The sequence below is a fragment of the Ochotona curzoniae genome, unplaced genomic scaffold, assembly GCF_017591425.1.
Source record: "Ochotona curzoniae isolate NIBS_2020 unplaced genomic scaffold, NIBS_Ocur_1.0 contig_2210, whole genome shotgun sequence".
In the NCBI taxonomy this organism is placed as follows: Eukaryota; Metazoa; Chordata; class Mammalia; order Lagomorpha; family Ochotonidae; genus Ochotona; species Ochotona curzoniae.
This window is the reverse complement of record NW_024465369.1, coordinates 53,653,939-53,674,945: the sequence shown is the minus strand read 5'-3', so window position 1 is coordinate 53,674,945 and position 21,007 is coordinate 53,653,939. Positions and strand designations below refer to the sequence as shown.

Genomic DNA, 21,007 nt, shown 5'->3' with positions numbered 1-21,007 from the left:
AGATTGGAGTATTGTTTATAGTCTTACTCTATACCCCTCAGAATAGTGGTATTCCTACATTCTACTTGTTGAATTCTTCATTTAGTGGAGAAGTAAGTACATGAATATAAGTAAATTGAAAATATGCTATCACAAAAATTAAAAGACAAAATATAAGGAGGAGATAGGGAAGGAAAGAGAAAGAATGGGAAGTGCCATTATGTACTTAAAGTTACATATCTGTGATTCAGGAAATCTATTCTTTTTATACATACATTTAAAAAAATAAAAGATCTCATTTGATTAAAAATTAAATCATGTTTGCATATAAGTTAAAAACTAAATAGTATCTGAAGAAACATAATCCAATATGCTAAAAATAAGTAGATTTAATTTTCTTTTTATGTATTTATTTTGTATTTTATATTGAAACAGTATATTCTCAAAAAGATGACATTCCTTATTATTTATGATTATTAAAGAAAATGCTAACAACCTGGCTTAAAATTTTGAGGATAAATTTAAGATCAAAATTATTAAATATTCTTGCACATAAATTCAGACAGACCTAAGCTCAAAATAAATTCTTCTGTTTTACTATTTACACATTCTTGGGGTTTGCCATTTGCAAAATGTTGAGATAATATCTATTATCACTGCCTCAAATCCCCTGGATGAGGTAAACGTGAGTACATATATAGTAGAATTAATTCCTAAAGCATTACTTTTTAGTGTCATCAGACTAAATAGATAGAGGGTACAGTGATGCAGCATGCTAAGCCTCCACCTGCAGCATTTGTTTCCCATACAAGCATTTGTTTCTGTCCCAGATGTTCCACTTATAGACCAACTCCATGCTAATGCCTGGGAAAGCAGTAGAGCATTGTGCAATTCCTTGGCCCCTTAAACCCACATAGAAGACACAGAAGTTCCTGACTTCTGGCTTCAGATTCGCTCAGCTCCAGCCATTGCAGCCATTTGAGGAATAGAACCAGTGAACCAGATGGAAGATCTTTTTCTCTTTCTCTCCTTCCCTGCATATATCTTCATTTCAAATAAAAATAAATCTTTTTTAAAAAGACTAAGTATCAATATACAACATTATGGAATTAATTGACGTAGTATTGGGCAACAAGGTGGAGGAATCCACCATGGGGGGAGGGGTATGGGAGGGGTGGGGGGAATCCCCAGCGCCTATAAAACTGTACTACATAATACAATGTAAGCAACAATTAAAAAAAAAAAGACTAAGTAAATAGAAGGAAACTTTTACTATTGAAATTCATGTCTAGAAAAAAAAGGCAGACACGTAACAGAATTTAATAGTATAATGAAAAAAAAAATTTGTCACTCTTTATCACCTCCTTTATCATGTCATTGATGAAGGTACGAATGCATCCAAGTGGAATTCAAGAAGCGAATACATCCACAAGTAAGAAAAAGCAATTGTTTGACTTAAGGCTTGCTTTGCTTTTGCCAACCTCACTTCCTTTTTTCTTTCTTTCTTTCTTCTTCTTCTTAGTTTTTAATCATAAGGGTCTTAGATAGTTTCAGTAAATATTCCATCTACCAGGAGGTCAATTATGATGCAGGGCAAGAAAGTTTTTCAGGGTACTCTATGTTATCAGAAAATTGCCTTTAAAAGAATTCAGATACTTCTTTCCCATGTGTTGACTTACTCCCGGGGAATAGACCACCATCTCTGGACCTTGGAAATAGCATATCCTTTGTATTAGTCCGGTCTGCATGAATATAATACTTTTTAATGCATATGAGGTTGTAATGCTATAAAGCATTATAAGGGGAAAGAGGTATATTTAGTGCACCGTTCTGGAAGTTCAGTGGCTCGTCACTCATTCCTGCTTGGTTCTGTTGAGGAGTTCATGGCAACACAATTGATGGAGCACATGAGGGAAGAGATCGAAATGCCAAATAGTAAGCCAGAGGATTACTCGGGGGCCGGGTGCATTCCTACAGCTACTCATGCAAGGATCTAAGAACCTTTTACCAGACCCCAACTTTAGGTCCCCACCACCTCGAAAAAACCAGTACCAGGGATCTAACATAAAATCTTGTGGGACACACTTAAAGTATATTAAAAATGTAGCAATGTTGATGGTATCTCTGATATAGTAACTGATTTTCACTATTCCTTTTAATAAATTAGCAATAAAAGAACAATAAAAGCGTTTCTCATATCTTTACTCTTTCAGCAAAGTGCAGCATGAACATAATAGTGTTAAGAAGTCAGAAATAACACAGTAGCTATACAGGATGTTCATAATCAAAAAGTTTCAGCACTTATCTTCTCTACATCCTCCCAAATTAGTATGTTGTTAAATTAATTATGAAGCTTTTCAAAATAAAAGCAATGTTTTAAATAAATATATTCTTTCATAATCATTGAACATTTAGTTTTGTTGGAGGTAACAAACATCACACTCAAGTACTTTATGAAGAAATTAGGGTAAAAATTATCTAGATACAATTATATATGTACCCTATTTAGTAACCTACTTCATTTTGTGAGCATTTTTCTGTATGTGTTAAAACTATATCACAGACATTCTGTAGTCAGTTCATAAATCATCACAAAGATGTTATCTGACCTATAAAATATATATGATTTCAACATGATGTTATAGCATTGTTTGAACATATCTTACTTTAAATTTAGTACTCTAAATTATATTCAGTCTAATTCAACACCTCTTAGCTTTCCTTGTCTTTAAAGGCAATGGATGCTAGACTCCCTGTTTGGGAGAATAAGACCCTCCTACAAATTTTCAAATCACATAACTGAATATCTTTGTAGTAGCAACATCCAACTGACAACAGAGCCGACAATGTGCTTCAGAATACCACATACAATGGCTTTATGCTTATTTATGACCAGCTTTCCCTCTAAAATCAGGCTTGGTAAACAACTCCAGAAAACTTTCTAAAGTTGATTTTTTAAAATAAATATTTAAAGAGGTCACTAAAGAAATCGCTTCACTGATCTTTTGAGAAATTCTGATCTTTTGCTTTATCTTTTATTTTTATTTATATTGTGATTCTTACAAACTTTTCTAATCTTTAATCTATCAAAACATCTGTACTTTGATAAATTTGACTTCCTTCAGCAATAGTTTGTGCTAAGATCTTTAAATTAAATAGCAGAGGCAAAGAAGTAAAATTAAACACAGCAACAGGTTACAATAAGTGCTCTTTAGAATTTCAGACTAACAAATTTGTTCCAAAATGATAATGTAAAGGAATAACTTACTAAATGAATAATGCAATACAGAATAGGGTTCAACAGGGTCAGAATCTCCCTCTCTTTCTCTCTCTTTCTCTCGTTCTCTCTCTCTCTCTTTCCACACACACACACACCCATAAGCACATACACTTCCACAAGAATTCATACATGCGTATACATACAACTAGGAATTTAAAACACTGCTACTGAATGTCTTAAATTTGATAAATTAACTACATAGAAATACTGCCATTGTGAAAATGTTTATGTCCCATAATCTGTACAGGATGTCTTTCTTTGTAAATTTCTTTAAAAAGAAAAAAGCTAAAAAAAGCAAGGCTGAGAAACATGAATCCTTAACAAGAGGCTGGGTGATTGTGCCATACTGCACAGCATCACAGCTTCCCGTTCTCCTCGCCACCGTCCTTCTCCTCGATGGCTTCCAGGCTACGCTTGTTCTTGGTCTCAGTCCCACTACTGGGGCCTTTACTCAGTCCACAAGACAGGCACGCCAGCTGGATCTGCTTCATGTTTTCAATAGCTTCATTTTTGGCATTCTTCAACAGATCTCCTTGGCCCTACAAACAGGGAGAAATAAATACCAAAGAGGAACGTTATACATCATGCTTATCCCGAATTACATTGCTCTATATATTTGTGCCATTGCTGAAAGAAGAAATGGATCCAGACCTGCAAGCTCACTGTGGCCAGAGTTTAAATCAAGTATGTCTCATTGCAGTACTGACAAATAACAATTATACATGTCATAAGGTACTGTGTGACATTTCTATACATGCATTATATTTAGCAGTCATTAAATAATCTGTCCTCTTCCCTCCCTCGCCTCACCCTCTGCAGTCACTTCTATGGAATCAAACTATTTACATTCCACATATGCGTGAGATCATGTTTTCTGTGCTTGGATTATTTCACCAAGCATAATGACTTCTAATTCCATCCGTGTTTTCTGAATGACAAAACTTCATCCTTTTTTTTTTAATGGCTCTATAGTACCAAAAGAGAAATGATACCAAGTGCTGGCAAGGATGTAGCAAAAGGGGAATCCTGACGTACTGTTGCTGGAAACATAAATGAGTGCACACATTATAGAAAACAGTGTGTGTGGAAAGAGGGAGGTGGTCATCAAAACAGAAAACTAAAACAACAACTATATTATCTAGCGGTCCCACTACTGGTTATACATTCAAGAGAAATTAAAGTAGCGTGTCAGAGTCATCTGCACTGCCTCTTCTTTAACACTTCAAAATAACCTAAGAATCCAAACAACTTATGTGTCTAGCAAATGATGAATAGATAAAGAAAATGAGTGACTCTGCTCTTCAAGTCAAGGACTTTAACCTGAGTTTGCCAGCCAGTTCTGGGGTTGCTGGCTGCCACTTGAAAAACTTGTAATGAGAAACACTCTTCTTTCCCTTTTTCTAAGATTTATGTTAATTACTTGCAAAGCAGAATGACAGAGAGGGAGACATAGGCAGAAAGAGCTCTTCATTCCACAGGTTCACCAGTCAAGTGGCCCCCAAAGCTGGGACTGGAACACACCAAAATCAGAAACCAGGCCCTCCATCTGGGACTTCTACATAAGTGTAAGGGCCACCTTCTGTTGCTTTTCCAGGCATATTTGCAGGGAGCTCAAGGGAAAGTGTGGCAGCCAGGATTCAAACACTGCTCTGAGACAAGAAGTCAGTGCCACAATCAAAGAGTTAACCCACTGTACCACGATGTCAATTCCTGAAAGAACCCAACCCATAACCATGGCCTGAGACAGGAAGAGAGTGCCACAAACACAGTTAACCTGCTGTACCACAAAACCAATTTCTGAGAGAGCAGTCAACCCATTACCATGCTCTAAGACTCTGCAGCCTGCTGCCATTCCTACCCAATCCAGCTGTAGTATTCCTAGACTTGGATAAAAACAAGGAAAGATTTGCCTTAAAAATTGACAAGGAAGTCATCTCCTCTATATAGAAGAGCTTACAGCTCAAATCATGTTCTATAAAATAAATAACACATTCTCATGCTGGTTTGTAATATATTGGATAATCCTTGAAATCTGCCCTTGCCATCCTCATTCCTCCTGCATATTTCATCACCCTGCAGACAATGTTCCCCATCTGGCTAATGCAGGAAACACATCTCCAGAGGCTCACCATATCAATAAAAATAAGAAAGGCAAATGAACAACATGGGAACACATTAGCTGGTAGTTTACATAAGTGCCTTAGAAAAAATTTTCACTATTTTGTTTCTTGTCTGAGCTCATATGAGCTTATTACAATGACCAAGTGTATACAATAATACTGGCCCAGGGTCTGAACGAGGAATAAGGCATAGACAAAAGACAAAGCTTCCCTTCTCTCTCTGCTCTGCATTCTCATGGCAGCACCTAAGAATGTGACTGAAACAGCGACCAACGAGATGGGCAAGTAAGGAAAGGAGTCACGCTGATTGATGGCACACTTCCACATAGCAGAGGCTCGGAGGAAGAGTATGACAACTGCCTCGTGCACAGTTATCCATGTGCACCACTCCATCTCTAACTTAATACAGTATTGTTTATTAGGCTGTATGAGAAAACAAGCATTTAAAACACCTCAGAATTTCTCACATTCTTGGTAGTTACATCCTATGTAATGACAGGTTCAGTTCTTCTAATACACCTTTATGTGGGGTGAACAGTGGATTTTGTTAATGTTTGTGTTTGGATGGACTTACCCTTAAGTACCTCACTCATGGAATAAGTGTAACTTTCTCTTGAGAAGAAACAAAGCTAAGTCAGCCTGATGAAGTTAAACAAGTTAAACAAGGTGACAGCCTGTTAATAACTAAAGTTCAGGTCTTTGGCCTCCTGGTGCAGTGCTCTATTCCACATGTCATGTTTACAAATGAGTCTAAGTGTAGAAATAGGATACCAAAGATTATCAGCGAGAAAGTGTGTTCTAAGGAAAAAATATTCACCACATCAGCAGAGACGGGACAGTAACAGTAAAGACATAATGAACAAACCTACCCATAACATGGAAAAATGAAGTCATGCCCAGTCTGAAAACTACAATTCCCCAATAATAATGCAATGTTAACATGCTTAGTCTGTGTGATTATTTCTCTTTGTTCATTCAGTCACCATGACATCATTGGGAAAGTCGCCCTACTGTGCAAGAAGGGGGGCAGGAGTCATCAAAATACAAAAAAAAAAAAAAAAAAAAGTAATTCTTGATCTCAATTTACTGATGCGAAAACACCATCTTTCTCCAAAGCCATGCAGTTGTCAGGTGGTAAAGCTGCAGGTTTAACTCTAGCAAGGGTTCCTTAACTACCAAATTACATGGCACCTCACAAAGGCAAATTGTGCCTCTCCCCAAAGCACATTAAATCCTCCTCTTCATTGTTACCAACAACAGCAGCATGAATAAGAAGGTTATTGTCCATGTGGCACAGCCTGACAGAACAAAGAGATGGGTTCTAGAGTCAGGAAGAGAGGGTACAGCAAGGAAACCTGGCGAGAACAAAAGTTACCACGTCTTCCATCAACTTCTTTCTGGGCTATTTACTCTTGTGAGAAAAAAAAAAAAGAGAATGAAAATGTAATGGTCTCCCTCAGAGTTCTAAGATTTAAAATGTTGAGAAAATATGTTGAGAAGCTATTTTAAGCAAATGATAGGATATGATCTGCAGAGCAGTTAACATTGTCTATTACTATAATAAACATCTTCATACTGTGTGTACTTAAAATAAATGTGACTAACTTGCTTAAAATGCATCCACAAGATTTTACAGATATGCATTTTGCTACTGTTTTCACAAATGCAGAGATTCCTTTAAAAATAAGTTGTGACAATAACGTCATACTACATTCATTTTCATAGCATTACTTTTAAGAATTTCCCATTCATTAAGCTTTCAAATGTTCACAAATCACTTTAAATACATAATAAAAGCAAAACTGACTTTTTTCCCTTACTGGAAGATAACAATGAAACATATAATAACTTTGATGCTATTTATTCATAATGTTCTTAAGTCCCCCTTTCACACAACAGGTTATGAGGCATATTTTAATCTGCTGGGATCTCATCCCATGGGTTCTGAGAGGTGGCATCCAAACTTCGATGCCAGACTGTGCCAGTTCTGGCAAATAGAAGCCAGATTCTCTAGAAAACAATGGCCAGTTGGAGAAAACACTTTGTACCAGTGCACAAGAACATGACTACATCATCCCCGATAACCCAGGAGACAACACATGCTGGCTACACAATACAGGGAGGAAAACAACAGAAACTCAAGTATTAATAAAAGGAAGCAACGTGAATGACGAAGCTTGTTTTCTGTATGTGTGGGGATTTTTTGTTTGCTTTGGGGTTTGGGGGGCTTTGGTTCTGGTTGGTTTTTTTTTTTAATTTTTTGTTTTTATTTTTTAAGAAGGAGTTGTAGAGATCATCTTTCTGTTGTGATGTGACTCAAAAAATCATATACTGTCTCTCTTGGAGTCCTGCCAATAAAGGTACCAGAACCAGAAAATATTCACTCAAGGCAAATTCTAGAAAGAACAAAGTTAACTATCAATCACCCCCTTTCTGTCATTCCTTACAATGCTAAGTTTTCTCCCATTTTAAATGCACCAATTTCATCTTACCATCCAGTTCAAGCTCTCCTCCTCTCTCCCTTTCTCCTCTATCAAATCTTCCTTAACCCCTCCCTAATTATGCAGCTAATACCAGATCTTATCCCTTCAAAGGTCACTGCCCTGTGCATCATCCCCTCCAAGATGAATTGGGTATTCAGATCAAGCTACCTAAAGGTATCAGTAACTACACCATATTCATTTAGGAGTATTTTAGCAAAGTATTCTAATGGAAATGCTTTAGATTTATTCTCAAAACAGCAGCCTTAGATGAGGATGGAGAGAAAAAAAACCCAGGGGAATTCATTTTATTAGGGCATCCCAAGTCAAACATCTCTTGCATATTAGAATAAACCTGGAACTGTTATGGAATGGAATGCAAAATTAATGGACAGTCTGGCCACTGAACACTCAAGTTGAAAGAAAGATTAAAGCTGCTGCTACAGTTCTATCTATAATAACAACTGCAAGAATTTACAGTTTTCTACTTTGATATTGGGAATGTTTCAGGAAAGTATAAATGAGAAGGAATGTTTTTTAAACATTTTGATGTACTTCTATTTATTTGAAAAGTGGACAAATGGAGACATTGAGGTTTCCTCTATTCGCCAGTTTACTCTCCAAATGTTGCAATAGCCAGGGCTTGGCCAGGAAAAAGCCAGGAGTCAAGGACTCCACCTGGTTTTCCCATCTAAGTGGTGAGGGCCCCAAGTACTTGCGCCATCATCTAACTCCTCCCATGGTACTGGACGATGGCTCCCAGTAACTGGAAGATAGCTCCAAATGTCTGCCCTGAGAAGGGCTGCTTCAGCTCAAAAAAGAGTAAGCCTAACAAGACAGCCTTTCAGGCACGCTGATGTTGATGCAACAAACGGACTGACCCAGTGCCAAGAGCAATGTCAACACTCAGCCTCCATGGTTATGTGACTTCTAAATGTGAGAGTCCATGAAATCCTAAAAAAATAGTTTTTAAAGTAACACTTGGAATTGTGAAAAACTATAGAGAGATCATAGAAGTTTTGAGCCCAAGAATTAGTGATGATCAATGAATGTTTCAGAAGCAAGCATTAAGTATCTCTTAACAAATCCTTCCAACAACAATAAACTATAATTAAAATGTGTTATCTAGAAATCAGGAATTATCTGATCTAATAGAACTAAGATTGTAAATCAGGCTGTTGTATCACATTATCTCAATTTTGATTATTATTAATACATTTATTACAGCATTAACACACTCCTACAACACGAGATAGTAACTAGCATCTACTGGATACTTCAAAAGAAACTAGAATTCTAAATGTAAGTTATCTATTATTTACATACTTTAAAATCTACCAAAACACATCTAGGACTTTTGTTATTCCTGTTCTTACCAAGAAATGCATTTCCCTTCCAGTGTTTGAAAATATTCAGCTTCAATTTGGCAGAGGAGCTCACAAAAGACAACCACGGCCCTTTTCCAGCCACTTTTCCCATGAACTGTAGTATCCTCTGTACTATCAGTGCACGAAAAAGCAGAACATTACATGTGAAGGAAATGAGTGGGTTGCTCAGAGCATACCACAAATATTTAAAACAACTAATTGGAACTCTGGGAATAGAGAAGACCCCATGTATACACAGCTACACACATAAACAAACGCAGCACTGCCTCCAGGCCAATTCATGTGGGTATCTCTGCGCACCCACAAAACGATTCATTTCCCTGATATTCTTCTCTTGGTCAATTCCAGCCCTGCAGTAGAAGTCAGCTGTAGACACCATGGCAGTGTGAGGAGCTCGTTATTTCTTTCAGCTACCATTTGGTAGACCATATTGTGGTGGGCTGTACACAGCCATCATCTTGCTAGATCAATTTCATGCTTTTGGGGAATCTGCATCAATTGAAGAGGTCAAATGCCTTTCTCCTAAGAAGTATAAATGAGGGTTAAAATGTCCTCCAATAGAGAAGTTAAAATATCAGATCAAGAAATTATTTTTATGTCACAGTAGATGTATTTCTCTTGATGTTACACTCTGGTACACTGACTGTTTGCAATATTGGGTGAGATTCTTTAAGGAATTCCCAGGATTCTTGCCCTCTGGAATGAAGACCTTATTCTTTAAGAAATGTATGCAAGCCACTAAGTCTATATCTCTAAAAGGTTTAGCTATTTGAAAATTTTCTTGCTCTCCAGAATGAAAGCCTTATGGCTTAGGGCTTATATAAAAGATTCTAAGGTTTGGGGGCTAAGGTATAGCGATGTGTAGTATGCAAAGGTATAGAGATGTGGACATTTAATCACACACACACACACGCAATATGATTGATTGCATTTGGTTAACAATACCCCTGTTTATTATTTTTAGCATCTTGATAAGATATTTAAAGGGCACTCTACTTTCCACTGAAAAGGCTGAATTTTCACTCGAACACAGAAAAAATACGGCTGGACAATTGAACAATTGTAGAGTAGTCTAGTTCAATGGTTCAATGAATAATAGAATTAAATTATATTAGTCATATTATCTTTAATATAGTTTTTAATACACAAGAGACCTCTTTGTGTCTGTATACAAAGTACTATCCACAGTTAAAAATTATTTAGACACTACTCACTCACACCATAACAATAAACTTAGTAATATTCTAGTAACAACAAAGTTTATATATAACAGGTATCATTAGTGATGGGCAACAACATTAGCAACATTTAATGAATCTTTCCTCCTCCCACAATTCCTAACTCACCATTCCCAACTTGGGTCAGAGAGAATGGCTTTTGTAAGGAAGGGTGTTAAAAATGATTGTTGTGGGCCCAGAGCAGTAGCACCCACATGTGAGACTCTGAAAAAGCTCCTGGCTTCTGGCTTTGAATCAGCTCTCAGCTCTGACCATTGAGGACACTTGGGAAGTGAATCAACGCATGGAAGGTCTTCCTCTCTGTCTCTCCTCCTCTCTGTATATCTGAGTTTCCAACAAAAAAAAATATTTAATTTTAAAAAGGAGTGTTGTGTCATCAATGAAGTAGTGACCTGAAGAAATACCATCAACATTTACAAATGTACCCATGATGTGGGCTTCACAAAATGTGGCCCTGAGGGACTCAAAGAGATCTGGATTGTTCCTTGAAGAAACATGGGGGACCCAGTTGTACAAATTGATATTTGGCTCAAAAAGCTTGTTTGCCTAAAGAAATGAGGACAATCCCACAATGCATCAGGGTGCAATTGTGGGGGGTGTGGAATGTAGTAAGGATGAAGATTCACAAACAAGCTGTACTGTGATTGACTTATACCTACTATCGATTCCAAAAGTCTTCAAAGAGTAGTGAAATAATAAAAAGAAAAAAAATTGCTGTCAAGTTGTAAAACTGCAAAGCAAACCAGCCCTCTGCATTGCGACGTACTCAACAAAGAAGTTCACCAGAACTTAATACACACTATATACAAGATTTCGACATGTTTCTCAATCCCATCAAAATCAAGGTACTTTAAATCAAATATTTTGTAAAATTCCCCTTATTCTGATAAAACAAATACATAGTTAATATAAACTCCATATACATTATTTAAAATGCAGTACTCTAGATTTATAATACAAAAGAGAAATCAGGAAATGGTAATTTAGGGACCCAGCACAGTAACCTAGCAGATAAAGTCCTGGCATTAGACGTGCTGGGATCCCATATGGGCACCGGTTCTAATCCCGGCAGCCCTGCTTCCCATCCAGCTCCCTGCCTGTGGCCCAGGAAGGCAGTCGAAGACTATATTCATACAAGAAATAAATGTGAAGGAAGTAAGCTAATGCTTGCTTCCCAGGCACAGAGATCCTCTTTCATCACCATATTGCTTTCTTTGATAATTAGACAGATTGTGAGACATATTGCACATTTTATATAACAGAAATGCAGAGAAACAAAGCAGCTTCAGGTCTCTTTGGTTTGCCAGAGGGGAAAAAATCTTGGCCGGAACCCATCAAATGTCCAAGAAATAAATAACTAGTTTCATGCTGATACTGTCATTCCTGACCCTTGTCCTCAATGGAGGTATGGAATTTGGGAACATTAATAATCATACTTGAGACAATTTTTCAGAAAACTGGTATATGAAAACAATGGTACAGTATCCATGAGTGGGGGAAACACTGCAAGGAAAAAAAGAGTGATTTTTAATTTAAAGACATTAATATAAAGTTACATCAACCCCAATATGTCAAAGCAAAAAAAAAAAAAATTCAAGGATCAGATTCATTACAGGCACAAGCGGATCACTTTAAAGGATGGGACTCATGTGAGACTTGACAGCTAACTCACAGACTCCTGGGAACACTGACTTTCTGAAATTCTTATGAGCCTCCCTTTGGCCAAGAAAAAACAAAATGAAACAAAACCCTCCTACCTGACGGCAGCACATACAGGTTGGGAGTAAAACCAGAACTCCACAACTGGTGAAGGAACAGACCTGCTTATGGTAAGAAATTGGTGCAGAGCCTTGATTTGTACCATACTGTTAGACAGGTGAACTTCTGACACCAGTGCCAGAAAGAATATTTTTTCCCATCCTGGCTCTACTCCTTACAGGTTTTCCAACTTCAGGAAGGAGTACTCCATACCTCCATCTCCTCCACAATGTGCCTGTCACTGATTCCACCTTCATAGATGCAGCATGAGCTTGAGAGTACTAATAGCTGCACATCATTTTAAACAATGTGCAGCACACATCATCAGTTCTAACGAGTGTGATGTATCACTCTACCAACAGAAAATTAAAGGATTTCAGATTTTGTTGTCAAGTAGCAACAATTATAGTTAAACCCACTGTGCTTTATCTTTAAAAGGATAAAATATAAGGAATCAAACATGCCTTGACATTTAAAAAAAAAACTGACGTATCAGCAAGGGCTCCTTAGTGGGAAACAAATGGTTCCTGAAAATGAGAAGCAGGATTATGTCACCCATTAGGCCTATGAAGGACCCGAGAATTTTGGCAATAAGTAATAACTACATTGATGTGGGAGCTTTTCAGGGAGGACCCTGAACGGGTTATTTTCTCCCCATGAGAAGCTTCCTTTGTTTATAATTTAGAGGCTGCAGCATTGTTCAGCGTCAAACACACAAAGACTGCTCATCCTTGGAATGAAAATATTATTGCAGCTGTCTGATGGATGCCAGATGAGAAAGTAAAACTGAAATGAAATCATGTGTCAACAAACGAAATCAATGACAAGCAGTATCTTCCTGTGACAGAGCTGCTGTATTTTTGAAGATGTTATAAGATAAGTTTCTACCAGGGGGCTCTGTTTAAGAAGCTGTTTGCTTTGGGCAAAAACGACTGTGAGCCTAATCCACTTACAGAAAATGTCAACAAAATTGCTTCAACACCAGTGAGCTGAGAAAGAGAAGACCCTGAGCTAAACTTCAAAAACACAACTGCAGAAAGCTTTACGAACGTACGGTGTGTGCTGATTCCATACCCTGAGCCTTCTCTTGCATTCACTTTGTAAAAGAGCCATTCAATAAACTGACTTAACTGATTTTCCTGTTCTCTGCTCTTGCCTTCCTTTTTCTGTGCTCCTCTCCATCTCTGTCAACAGATCCAGGGCCCGACACAGTGGCCTAGCTGTTAGAGTGCTCGCCTTGAATGCGCAGGGATACCATATGGTCGCCGGTTCTAATCCCGGCAGCTCCACTTCCCATCCAGCTCTCTGCTTGTAACCTGGAAAAACAGTCAAGGACGGCCCAACGCCTCGGGACCCTGCACCCATGTGGGAGACCTGGAGGAAGTTCCTGGCTCCTGGCTTCAGACTGGCTCAGCTCTGGCTGTTGCAGTCACTTGGAGAGTAAGCCATCAGACAAAAGATCTTCCTCTCTGAATATCTGACTTTGCAATAAAAATAAATAAATCTTAAAAAAAAAAAAAAACAGATCCAATAAGAAAAAGCAGGAGATGACTAGCCCACCTTTAGCATTTTCTTTTTTGTTGTTGTTGTTGTTATAAATCAGTATTTTTATTTTTTTCTAATATATATATTTTTTATTATATTTTGACAATCTTTACTTAGTTAATTGGGGTAAAAAGGTTCAAGGGCTATAGGGAAGTGGGTAACACTATTGTTTCCACATTGTATCCTTCCTGTATCTGAGGTAAAGGGGGACACTGAGGGAGAAGCCCCACCCAGTTTCCCACCCACCCCAAGTCCCGGATGTGGGGCATGCTCTGAGATACTTGCTCAAGTGGTTTTGATAGTTCACCATTCATGACTCGCTACCAATCTCGCCACTACCATACCACCCTGAATGTGCCCGATCTCGTCTGATCTCGGAAGCTAAGCAGGGTCGGGCCTGGTTAGTACTTGGATGGGACACCTTTACCATTTTCACAGGAAACTTTAGGGATATAAGGCCATCACCATCAGCACAGCAAACAAAACACTGCTGAAAAGTTCCAATTCCTCAAATTCACTTTCTAAGGATAATAAATGACATTGACCATTTAAATCCATACTAGCATATCAGGTGCCACAAGCCAAACACAGAGGAGCGCCTATAAAAATCTGTACTTGGCCTACTCACGTAATTTGCACTCCATAAAAATCACCTACAACCACTCGAAAGATGTGACATGTCCCAAACTCCAAAACTCACAAAGGCAAGCAAGATAGCAGTATCATGAGAATTGTATTTCCAAAAAGCACATTCTAGTATGTGTCTCAGTAAGGCTTCCCCTTAAAAACTTACTGATATGTTGCTCAAATTATTGGTTACTTGTCCATCCAAAATTAATTCTGCAAAAATGGCAGAATAAATATATAGATGCAGTGGTTGCAGTCCTCAACCTGAGCGAACTGATCACAAAAGGCCTCAGTCACTTTACCTTCTCTGCAGTGCTGAGAATATGAATGGATCCTTGGCTTTGTCATGATGCCTGACGCTGCGCTGTTGCACAAATCCAGGGCACCATTCACATCGCCTTCCACATGCATGACACCTCCTACAGCCCAGTTAGAGGACTGCGTCTGGCCCAGTCACGTTTATCAGGACATTTATTCTATATTCTTCGCAAACTACTATTTTATCTCCTGTGAGGATTCACCCTGGTCCATGCAAGGCTGGTCCATTCAATGCCTTCAGGGCATCTACTTAACCTGCCATATGGACATATGTTCTAGGAGCTATGTGGGCTGGAGTGGCCAGGCACTTACAAGCCAGCCACTGCAGGGGAGCCCAGAGTCACATACTCTTTACCGAAATGAGAATTTGTTTGTTTGTTTTCTTAAATGAATGAAGTTCAAGAGCTATCAAAGCAAACATGCTACTTCTTCAGGAGAAAATTAAGGATTGGGGCCAATGCAGCTTCCTCCATAGCAACTGCTTTGGAGATCTGGTAATTAATGAGACTATTGTAATTCAAAGGCAGTGTCAAGGCCTTCTTGACCTAATCTGAGACTAGATCAAGTTTTGAATCTGAAACTCAGCCATTCATATCAAATTATCAGCAACATATTTTTCTTAAATTTCGTGTTTATTTAAACATGTCTAAACCCTACACTAAAGTAGAAAGAACATTCATATTTACAAACTGTTCCTCTTGTGTCATGGGGTTTGATCAACTTATCCATCTCGGCTCATCTGTGTAAACTTCACTCTAAATATCAGTATGAGCATCATGGGAATAAGGATGTTCTATATTTCCATAATGATATCATCATTCCCAAATAAATGTACATCCATTCAATAGTTCAGTCTGGCACACAGTGTATATTACATTTGAACAAACAGCCCATATTAGAGTCACCACTTTTAAAAATCCAGAATCCATTCTTGATTTACACATTCCCATTACCTTCAAAAACAACTACCCAATTACGCAAAGTCAGAATGAAAGTATGAGTGACAGCCAGTACTCTGGGAAATTCGGTGAGTTCCCAGCAGTAAATACCACTGACTTGAAAGACACATTTTCCCAACTTTCTTCCTATTGAATTTGTGGAACATGCACCATTAAGTCATCACATGCATTTGTCAAAACATTTCTTGTAAATGTCAAAGACCATCATTCTTATATTCTTATTTTTAAATCAATTTTATAAATACGCATGGTTGGAAAAATTCACCATGCGTTCACCAAACCCACTCAGTTTTGTGTCATTCTGACATCTCCTTCATCCCCCTTCCTTTCCAGAATACTCTTCCCAAGATAGATTACTGTGCAAATCAAACTATCAGCAACTAGCAGGAGAGAAAAGTCATACTCAATTCCCTTTCGGATTTGGGGAACAACATAAAGAGAGGAATTTATAATGTTCTCCATGTAGAAAATCCAGAACTCCTTGTTATCTATGGTCAATGACTTCCACCTAAATAAAATAGCCTCTGGTTGACCTTGAGCTGGGATGGTCCTGACCTTCCCCAGCCACAATGGGTTGGACTGACAGTTCATACATGGTCAGTGAATAGTTGACCAGTGACCTACAGATAGCCTCATGCCAGGCAGGCAGTAATGACAGCAACAAGACAATCCCACCAGATCCACTGCTTTGGAGCTGTGACTTTGGTGTGATTTGGGGATCAGTTACCAACAGAAAGAGATGTTAGAAAATATACAGAAAAAAGAAGAGTGGGTTCAGAGTACAGTCCGCTGAGGCCACAGGTCCAGTGCGAAAACCACAAATTCTTGTACCCAAGGACAAGGGAGAAAAAAATTTCCTTAAAATTTGATCTTCTATCCCAAAACTCCATACTTGGCTGCCTATGGCATGGCTCTTTTTCCCAGGTTTCTAGAGTATGATATACACTCCTATCTAGGGAACTCTGAATGTTCTCGGTTCCCAATCATTCATATAGGAAAAATGTGTTTGCTTTTATTTATTGAGGGGCATTCATCCATACACACACACACAAATGAGAGAGAGAGAGAACAAATCACCTCCAGTGTTCCCAACTTCCAACTTCCAGGGCTGACTTAGGCAAAAGCAAGCTGCTGGGTATTCAGTTCAGGTCTCTCAGATGAATTATTCTAGGGACACACTTACTTGAGCTATCATGTGCTTTTGAGGTGAAGCTTGGGTGCAGACATAGGCACTAAAATAGGGGATATGGGCATTTAACCTCTAAGCTAAATTCCACCCATACGTGGAGTGGAGGAAGCTGAATGAGAAACAGCAGATGTGATCAATGTTTAGCCATAATAATAAATATAAAATAGATTTTAAAGCACACTTCTCACCGAAAATAGAGGTCACAGCTGGCATCTACAGCACAGAGGATGATCTATAAATTACAAGTTGGTCATTGGGTCTCAGAAATGTCCCCTGACTCGAGCAGACTGTAGTTTCTTTTTCTAACAAATATGGGGGCTTGCTGAGATCTCTGAGTTCACGTGATTTTCTAAGTCTACCATTCACTCATTAGAGTTTGGTCTAAAATTGTTGTATTAAAATTCATAATTTAACTGTTAAATAAGCAAGACTATCTAGTGTGAAAGGGACAAGAAAGCAACTGAACCATTACGATGGGGAAGAACCGGTCCTGCAGGAACTGGTAGCAGGTTTCCCTAGGCCTCCTGAGTGGAAGGGTGGCAGAGGAGAGATGTTAGTGAAGGCATCCTGGCTTCAGGGCACCTGTGTTATACTCAAGTCACAGGTAATAATGTTCCCATTAAGTGTACAAACCACAGGGCAGGGGCTCCCAGGGATCAGGGAAGGCACAACCTGGGTGGCTGCTGAGCCCTAGCACAACCCTGCCAACTCCAAGCAACTGGAGGGAAGCTGGAATGGTGCCTGGAGAGGAAGGCCAGGAAAGCTAGAGTTGGAAAGGAAGGAGGGGGCCGAGAAGGCACGTCACAGACATTAGCTCTGTAGAAGCTTGACTTTGCAAAAGGAGCATGAGTGATGGGACACCTCGGAAAGGTTTTTAATAAGGCAGAATGGGGGACCAGTGCTGTGGTTCAATAGGCTAATCCTACAATTGCAGGCATTGGCATCCCATGTGGGCACCAGTGAGTGTCTGAGCTGCTCTACTTCCCCTTTAGCTCTCCTCTTGTGGCCTGGGGAAAGCAGAAGAGGATGACTCAGATTCTTGGGCCCTCCACTCATGTGGGAGACCTGGGGAAAGCTCTTGACACCTGGCTTCAGATTGGCTCAGCTTTGGCCATCGTGGTCATTTGAAGAGTGAACTGGTGGAAAAGGACTCTCTTTTCCTCTCTTCTTCTCTGTAAATATGCCTCTGAAATAAAAATAAATCTTTAAAAAAAATAAGAGGAAGAAGACAGAATGGCCATGAATAGTTTTATATTTAGAGAAGTCACTTAAGCTGCTCTGCTGTAAAGTGTAGGCATAGTTTATGGGAAAGGAGACATTTACTGCGAACTCAGATGATAAATGGAGATAGCCAAGGTGTTGGCTGCGGGAACAGAGATTTCTTTGGGTAACGATCAGGAGGTTGGCTCAACAATACTTGGAAACAGATTAGAGGTAAAAAGCTAGGCAAAGGGTAAAGGACCATGCCCAGGATTCTGCTTTAGATAGTTCTAGCTTGCCATTCATTCATTCATTCATTCAAGCAGCTATACTGGAGGTATCACCAGGGCATGCCGCAGATGGATACGGACAAACACAGACAAACCTGCTGTGCTGTGCAGTGTGCCAGGCAGTTGGAGTATGAAGTGTGACACGGAGGATGAGGAGTGAGTGGTTACGCAGAGAGCACAGAAACAGTCATTAAAACGTTTGCATGAACAATATTATCCAAAGAGAGAGGACAGAGAGCCGATGCTTGACATTCAGAAATGTCAGCAATCACAGGTGAGCAGAAACGGAACACGCCAAGGCTCCTGGAAAGAAACCCAGCCATGTAGGAAGAGCAGAGGGGAGCGTGCTGTCTCAGAAACCGAGGAAGCTGTGGTGCGGGAAGGGCAAGTCATTAGCAGAGGAAATTTTCTCAAGGAGTCAGGAGTATAAAAGTTAAAAATGTCCATGAGATTTCGTGACAAGGAAGTTACTGGTGACTCTTGTGAGGAGGATTTAATGGAGTGTCATGGAAAGAAGACAGATTAAAGTTAGCTAAAGACTGAGTGGGAGGCAAGGAAGTGGATACAGCAAGTATAAACAACCTTGTTCAGAAGTTGGGCTGTGTGGGCGAGGGGAGAAAGGAAGAGGAGTAGCTGGAGGGGATTGAAAGTCTCTCATGAAAGCTTTCTTATACATACTTATATCTAAGTGAAGTTTGGCTGAACAATGAGCTGTCAAAGAAAAAAAAAAGGCAACTTAAAAAATGGAGTAACTAAAAGCCCCTACTTCTAGGATCAACTGTTCTTTGAATTTTATCTTCATGATACACTGCTGACACTACTGTTTTTCTTTCTTATTTCAGGGACCCTTGATTCTTATGAAGTAGGAAATACTAACTACATAAAATTCTAAGTATATTAATTTAATTTTAATAAACACAATAAACACAAAAGGAAAACAGCAGAGCTGTCAGCAGAGTCCTATGCACTCATGGCTATCTGTGGAAAGAATTCCTATATTGTCCAGCAGGTGGCTCCCCTGTTTTGGGTTTAAGTAAGTAGTGCATTGTCCACAAAAAGTATGTACTCCAATGCTTGGAAAAGTAAAACTGGTCAATGTCATGCATATTTCAACTTTGACCAGAAAGCAAACAGAGTTATTAAGAACACTGGTATGTAGGCAACCTTATGTATGCATTTAAATTTGAAATGAACACTGCATATAAGTTTTCAGGCAAAAAGGATCTTTGCTAGGAAAACCTGACATGATCATGCTCCTTCAAAGGCAGAAATGTAGCTAATTTCCAAATCTAGTGAAAAAATAAAAATTTTTAAAGAAGGAACATAAAATTGGTCAACAGGGCCAAATATTGTACAACAGTCATTGCCATTAGAACACATTACACGAGAGGCCAGTTAAAGTCCTGGTTAAGCATCCTTGAAGGCACCAGATGGTTTTTCAATTACTTGGGTTCCTGTCAGTCATGCGGGAAACCTGGATGGAGTTCTGCGCTCCTGGGTTCAACCTGCCTCAGCCTTCACTACCTTGGGAATCTGGGAAGCGAAGTAGCAGATGAGAATTCTCTCTGTGTGTCTCCCTTTTGTAGATGAAGACAAAAACAGCAATTTAAGTCAAAAATTATCCAATAAAGTTTATTTTATATAGTAAAATAGATCATTTTAAATATCCATGCTTTATATACATGATAGCATCTTCATCCTGACTGGATAATTTTAATAACACAACTGAGTATGTTAAGACATGAAATTCTCAGGTTTAAGTAATTTGTCGATGGGGCCAGAATTGTGGCATAGCAAGTAAAGCCACCGTCTGAAACAGCAGCATTCCATATGGGCAGCAATTTGTGTTTCAGCTGCTTTCTTTCTGATCCAACTCCATACCAAAGGCTGTGAAATGCAGCAAAGGTGGATCAAGAACTAGGGTCCGTGCTGCCCGTATGGGAGACATAGGTGAAGCTCCTGGCTTCAGCCTGGCTCAGCTCTAGTCATTGTGGCCACATGGGAAGTAAAACTGTGCATGGAAGATCTCTCCTTTCTTAGCATCTTCATTTCTCTCTGTAACTGACTTTCAAATCAATGAATAAACATTTTTTAAAGTAGTTTGTTGGCAGTTTTAAGAAGTAAAATTATTTACTTGAGAGGAGCCATTATCATTACTTAGTATTTGGAAAGTGCTATCACTATGTATTCATGAACATTCTCTCTAAGGAAGATTGAATTAAAAGGCACTTGGAAAGTTTCACCCCATGGATACTCCTTTTCACCCTGTCCCATTCTGCTATGCCCCAAAGACAAAGGTCAGTTTTACAACTGTCAGTCTACTAAGAAACTAAGAATTCTCTCTCTCTCTCTCTCTCTCTCTCTCTCTCTCTCTCTCTCTCTCCCCCCCTTCCTCTCTCTCTCTCTCTCTGTCTCTCTCCCCCCCCCGCTTCCCTCTCTCTCTCTTTCTCTCTCCATATTGGCAGAAGCCAGGTTCAGATCAGGAAATAGGTCTATGATTTTTGGCTTACTAATAGTGCAAAATGAATGAAAACACCACAAGTCTGGAATCCAAAAGGGATTCCATCCCTTGGGGATACCCACAGCAAAGGGGCAGAACATCATATGGCCCTCTTACTCTTTCCATCTTCTTTATT

General features: G+C 39.0%; 1 protein-coding gene across 1 annotated transcript in view; it reads right to left on the bottom strand.

Annotated features, from left to right (window-relative positions):
* Positions 1–2,128: 2,128 nt before the first annotated feature.
* PLCL1 (phospholipase C like 1 (inactive)) overlaps positions 2,129–21,007 on the bottom strand; it is a 315,730-nt gene continuing 296,851 nt past the window's right edge. Inside the window, exon 6 of the mRNA XM_040971940.1 lies at positions 2,129–3,798. Within this exon, the coding sequence (XP_040827874.1) occupies positions 3,616–3,798 (183 nt within the window). The 3' untranslated portion in view covers positions 2,129–3,615. The remainder of the gene's footprint in view (positions 3,799–21,007) is intronic.